Here is a 6,866-nt window from a genome sequence, read left to right as displayed (position 1 = left end):
TTTGTCTTACAAGTAAATCTGTTGAATGTATTCAAGAGGATTTTCTTCCAAATGTAAACAGCTGAGATTTCTTTTCTTGATTATGTATCCTCTTACTTTTGATGGAGTCTTGATCGGTCACTTTGTAGTTTGTAACATCACAACTTCTCCATCATCCCAAACAAACACGCTGAGAACCGGCTCCTCCATCGCTCGTAAAACAGGTTTCCTCTGTTTGGTTCTGTGTTTGAAATGGATTTTGAAAAAAGTTGACTTTGTGACAAATACAGCTTTTTGTGATCTTTCCTTTTCTTTCAACAAAAAAATATGAGTCATGTATTCAAAGATTCATTCTTAATACAACTGTATCTCAGTTATTAAATACATTTAAACCTTTGATGCATTCAGATCCTTCTTTTGATATCTTAAATCTTATATCTTGGTGTTCTTTTTTAAGTTTTCTCTCTGTCATAGTTTATCTCTTTCTGCCATGTGGTGGCTGTGGTTCAACTTTCAAAGAAATAAATCAAGAAAAACCAAAGTGGATCATGAAACCCATCTGAGGTTTATTATAATCAGGTTTAGTTACAAAACAACCAAAGTGGAGTGCAGACAGTCCTGCAATGCTCTGAATGATATACAGTCTCATTTGTACACAATCTCAGTCACATTCTTACACAAACTTTATCAAATGTTTGTTGATCTATTACAGTGTTTATTTACTGGAAACAGCCTTAACAACCAGAAAGACACACACACACGCACGCACGCACGCACGCACGCACGCACGCACGCACGCACGCACGCACACACGCACACACACACACACACACACACAGCGTCTGTCTCAGGGCTGCATGCGAATGGCTCCGTCCAGTCTGATGACCTCTCCGTTAATCGTGGGGTTTTCAGCCAGTGACGTCACCAGGTGAGCAAACTCAGCGGGGTCTCCCAGGCGCGAGGGGAAGGGCACCTGTCGGGCGAGAAAGGAGCGGACCTTCTCTGGAAGACCGGCCAGGAGGGGGGTGGAGAACAGACCTGGAGGGAGAAAGAGACAGTCATTTAAACACAGAGCAGGCCACAGGTGATCACAGCTGGAGCCGAGGACAGTTTTGTTCCAGATGTGTCGTTTTAACTTCCTGTGACCGATCATTGAAAAGCCTGAAAATTAACTACTGTTCATCCACAGTGAGGAAACTGTAAAGAATGACAAAGCATCATGAACTAAAAGCCTTCATCCTTCATCTGCAGCTAGTGTTAAATAACAACAGTGACACCAAGTGGTGAGATTGTCAATTACAGCACAAGACATTTAAACAGCACTCTCTTAAAGATGGACGGATGAAACGATCTCAGCTGATGGAAAAACAAAAGCAGGAGTTTAACTCAAAGTCATCATACATTTCTAAGAGACGTGATCGATCACGCAGAGAACACACTCCAGACGCCAAACAGCCGGTGAAACCCTCCGCCCCTCCTCATCCTCCGAGCTATCCCGCCTTTCAAAACGAAACCATGACAACTGTATTTAACGGAGGACTTTACACCTCTTAGGGGCCAGAGACAATCCTCCTGTAAAAATCTGGACTTTCAGCACGTAGACTAACCAGGTGCTATGGTGACGACCCTGATGCCCATGGGTGCCAGATCTCGAGCGATGGGGAGAGTCATTCCAACGATGCCGCCTTTAGAAGCTGAATACGCCGCCTGGCCGACCTGGAGAGCAAACAAAGAAAAAGAATAGTTGATGAACAGCATGAAAACACATTTCTTTTGATGTGTGTGTGTTTTTATTTTATGACCTGTCCGTCAAAAGCTGCCACGCTGGCCGTGTTGATGATGCAAATCTGTGCAGCTCAAGGTGTCTGCCTCAATTGATTGGTGGGTTTTATTTTATTATCTTTATTTCTATCGGTGCAACGGAATCAAGTGCAACTCCAAATGAGCACTGATGACAAAATGATCGAGCTGAAAGGGACTTAAGTTAGCATCAAAGTTTTCTGTTGTTATTTTTTTCTTGCTTTATTTGCCAGTGACAGGTGCAGTATACATGGAGAACTGAACAACTACTTTCCAATGCACTGCACCACAGCATTTATAGCTCATGCTAATTTCCAATGTCTGTCCCTGAAGAGGCTTTCAATATAAAACACATAACATGCATGATATATCTAAACACCCCCTCCCCTCCCACTAACACAACCCCTACACATGACTACATGGCTGGTTATTTTTCAGGAATTCTTTCATTGACATTCAGTGACATGTGTCCAAAACAACAGGAGTTTTAACATTGTGCACTACAAGATCCTCTTATTACACAAAACATAAACACATGATCTTACTGAATAAAACAAAACATTCAGCTGAGGGTCTTCCTCATCAAAAGATCAAAGTTTGTGGTTTAAAGGCAGAATGTGCAAACATTTTACACATAAATATAGCAGAAAGTATATCCTGTATAAATGTCTCTCTGAGTCATGACTGTCTACAATGAGGGAGAAGCTCGAGTCCCGCTGTCTGTGTTGTTGTCTGAGCCGTGTTTACATGGACGGGACGGCCGGCTCCTCCCCTTGTGTATAAAAGTTGTTTGTGTGAGGGACTAGAGAGAAGAAGAAGAACATACTGTACTCTCTGCTTATTTGAATGTTACCTAAGCGTTTTAAGATCACAGTCATTCAGTATTAGTTTAATCTATTGTGTGGAAATGGCTACTTTCACTCTTGGAACTTTTTGCGCTGTTTTTCTGTTACTTTGGACATTCTTTGTAACGGAGAGCAACGCACAGCTGAGTGAGGGCATTGTTTACACACGCGACCAGCTGATGGCGCTCTCCAAGGTGCTACTGCCCGGAGCTGTAATTCCGGAGGAGCTGAGGAGGCGACGCCGGGGTTGCAGAGCTGGAGCTAAGAGGAGAGCTAAGAAGAGAAAACATAAGCCTTCTGTACCAGCGGTGATTATGGGGAACGTGAGGTCTTTGGGCAATAAGACGGACGAACTCGACGCGCTTGTCCGGCACCAGTGGGAATACCGCCAGTGCAGTATTATGTGCTTCACGGAAACATGGCTGCACTCGGACATCCCGGACCACAGCGTGGCGGTACCCGGCTTCAGGACTTTTCGGGCTGACAGGGACGTTATTAAGAGTGGTAAGAAGAAAGGTGGAGGGATGGCACTGTATGTGAGTGAGAGATGGTGTAATCCTGGCCATGTTAGTGTGAAGGAACGTCTCTGCAGCCCGGACATTGAACTGTTAGCTGTTGGAATGCGCCCATATTACCTGCCCAGGGAATTCACGTACGCCATTGTTATAGCTGTTTACATCCCACCGTCAGCTGATGCCGAGTCTGCGAGTGATGCACTTCACTCTACTGTTTCACAGCCTCAAACTAAGCATCCAAATGCTTTTGTAGCCATTACCGGGGACTTTAATCATGTAAAAATGGACAAAACACTTTTCATCAATATGTTAACTGTCCAACTAGAGAAAATAAAACACTGGACCTTCTGTATGCTAACGAACTCTGTTCTTGCACTTTCACATTTAATCTTTCATATTTAATTTACTACCATTTATGACTCTGTTCTTGCACATTTACATTTAATCTTCTTATTTAAGACTAGTAATGCTTAGTTAAATCCTGGTTGTATATAGTCACATTCTTCGTTTTGATATTTTTAGTGCTTATTTACTTTGTATTTAATATTATATTATGTTTAGATTTGCTAACATTGTGTTTTTTTCACTCATATTGGCCCTCACTTATCAATCTGGTGTAGAGACCAGCGCAGATTTGGGTGTAGAAATCACCATGCGACAGAGTCCACGTGGGACCTATGAAACGTGACCGGGTGTTGATAAGTGTGGCGGCTGGAAACGATCGTCATTTAAATACCACGCCCCTATTTATTCACGGATCAGCTGTCCTCGCCCCAAGAGTTTACGGCATGGATATACTTAATACGGCAAAGAAGAGAAACGAGATATGACCTGAGTGACACCATAACAGAGAAAAGTAAAGAGGAATAACATTATGTTGTTTGGCAGTCTGAAATGTAGGATTAGCGAGCTTCAGAAGAAATGCGCCTGCATGGAAATCTCAACAGGGATGGTTTTAAATATTAAAAATATTTAATTAAAATATTAAAAACTCAGCTGGAGTTTTTAATATTTAATTTAACATCGGTGCTATGTAACGTACATAATATAGGCTATAATATATATATTTTTTCATACTTTTAGTTTAAAAAACCTGGTCAGACCAAACGATCGCTACAATGTATCCTAGTGTTGCGGGTCTTAAAAGAAGCAGCTCCCGGAGCAGACCAGAGGACGCCAGCCGGACCCTACCTGAAATTATCCCAGATCGTGGAGCGAGTGGCTTCTTTCATCGGTTCAGCCTCAATATCAGGCACAAGTGGTGCAGGCGAACCTGCATCTGTGTCGGATAACGTCGGCTGCACTGGCAGCTCGCCATTAATGAGACTTTAAAAGAGAAGAGAAACCTGAAACGTCCTGCATCACATGAATAAAGTGTTTGATCAAACGCTGTGCAATGTGCACTTCTCATCCGATTAGCCTTCTTTCCAAACATACGAATTTAACACTTACATAAAAGAAGGTCCTGACTCCGTCTTACAGCCCCCGGATTTCTTTATTGGTTATTAAGTCACATGTAGTCTGGCCTCAGGGCGTCTGCTGTGCGCAATTACGCATGTGGCACATCAGCGTATTTATTATTTGAATCTCCGGACATACCGATTAATTATGATCTAATGTTGATGTTCTGTATTCTTAAATATTTCATATTTCAGAGGCTAACAGTTGTATTTAGTATCTCTGGAGGTTTTTATGTCCTTTTAGAGTAAATGTTTTTAGTTTTTATGTTTTAATGTGTCTCAGTATTTTCTGCAGCGATATCTGTAGCATGAACATTTAACATGTAATTACCGAAAGCAGCCTCTCTAATCTTTAATCTTTAAAGTAAATCGATTAAACAAACAAAAATTCATCAAATAAAACACACAATTAAAGAAATCACCTGACAGCTCGCTGCTCAACATTATTTAAAAAGCAATGTAGCCTACAGAGATCGTTTGAGGTGAAGCGTAATATAAAATACATTTGAGATATCTTATCTAACAGTAAATCTGTGAACCTCTAGTTATCCGTCTGAACAAGCACTGTTATAGTGTGATCTAATTATTCTCCGACACAGACAGATTCGTTGCACCGCAAGTCCACACTGAGTTGAAAACGTGCGTACACGAACTGAGACCTGGCGTGGGATTTAAGCGTACCCTCCGCTCACGTCCAGATTGATAAGTGCCGAACTTTGCGTGGAAATGACCGTACACCCATTTTTCTGCCGTACGTACGTTTGATAAGTGAGGGCCATTGTGTGTTGGATAACCTGCTGCTGTAACTCCACAATTTCCCAGTTTGGGATCAATAAAGTAATTCTATTCTATTCTATTCTATAACATGTAAGTAGTTTCTCAGTTTCACAGCTTGAAGAGGTGGACATCATTTATGTTGTGGAATATAAGTATATACTTCATACTGCAGTCCATGTTAGTTCACAGAAATAATAAAAACCCATCTCAGGGTCCTGGAGTCTTATCATTCAGAGAGAGAAATCATTTAATTTGGCCTGCAGACTTTTTTATTTATTTACCAGTAACATTAAAACTGATAACTATCTGCACAAATAGAGGTGATGGAAAATGCACTAAGTTTGAATAAACAGTAAAACTGGTCGTCCCTCCATCATTAACATTAAACCAAACGTGAACATTTAACCCTCCATTTCAGAAACGTGTTTGTCACCTGCTGAACACTTTACTGCACATTACTGTAATTTGTTTGAGCAAAGTTCTCAATGAAAATCCTTGATGACAAAGTCTCTGTTAACCCAAAATTAGCCCCTCAATAACTGAACTGTAACGTATAACTTGTGCCTTCAGAAATATCAACATTTAACAAAATCATTTATGCTAAAAAAAAACTCAACTTAAATAACCAATATGTAACTCTGACACCTGGTGTTCAAAATGGGTACTGCAGTCCATCTTACATATTGGACCTTTACTGTTTCCATAGCAATAGTAGCTCTGACTTGAAGCTATTGTTTTATGCAGCTCTGTTAATAAAAATCTTAACCTATCACAGCTTGCCAAAAGAAAAACAGATACCGTATTTTCCGCACTATAAGGCGCACTTAAAAGCCTTTAATTTTCTCAAAAAACGACAGAGCACCTTATAATCCGGAGCGCCTTATATATGGATCAATTGGTTAATTGGTTGATCCATACTGGTTGTACACGGCGCTCAGCGACACTGACTCGGATAATGACGAGAGGGAGCCGGGCATGTTGGATGCCGTACTCGCCCAACTGTTCAATTCGGACACTGAAGAAGAAGAATTCGAGGGATTCGTGGACGGGGAATGAACTGAAAAAGTGAGCTTTACGTGTTATACGTAACTGAACAATGTTGAGTTATGCACTAACGCAGGGGTGCCCAACCTTTTTTGAACCAAGATCTACTTTTAAAGTTACCAGTCTGCCGAGATCTACCAGTCCACATAGTGAGCCATAGCCTTTACCAACAGCCTACAAACGCATTTAATACTCACACAACAAACAGAAAATAATAAATGAGAGTTCTGTAAAAAATAATGCAGACTACAGACTACAGCAGGCTGCTGTGAGATGATTTTGCTTTTGTTAAATTAGCTGCAGACACGGTGAGAGTGAACGGAGTAAAGTCCAACCGACTGTTTGACCGGGTCACGTGTGTTCCCACCTCGGTCCGTACGGATCACGGATCAACTGTGTGCTGTAGCACTAAAAGTAAAAAGTAAAAAGGTTCGCGTGGTGGCTGG

General features: G+C 41.4%; 1 protein-coding gene across 1 annotated transcript in view; it reads right to left on the bottom strand.

Annotated features, from left to right (window-relative positions):
- Positions 1 to 826: 826 nt before the first annotated feature.
- Positions 827 to 6,866, bottom strand: part of LOC136181039 (3-hydroxyacyl-CoA dehydrogenase type-2-like) — a 28,139-nt gene continuing 22,099 nt past the window's right edge. The window contains exons 4-5 of the mRNA XM_065961146.1: positions 1,587 to 1,695; positions 827 to 1,017 (exon numbers count right to left, since the gene is read on the bottom strand). Coding sequence (XP_065817218.1) covers positions 827 to 1,017; positions 1,587 to 1,695 — 300 coding nt within the window. The remainder of the gene's footprint in view (positions 1,018 to 1,586; positions 1,696 to 6,866) is intronic.

This window comes from Labrus bergylta, chromosome 12, assembly GCF_963930695.1.
Source record: "Labrus bergylta chromosome 12, fLabBer1.1, whole genome shotgun sequence".
NCBI classification, from domain to species: domain Eukaryota; kingdom Metazoa; phylum Chordata; class Actinopteri; order Labriformes; family Labridae; genus Labrus; species Labrus bergylta.
This window is presented reverse-complemented; position numbering and strand designations above follow the sequence as displayed.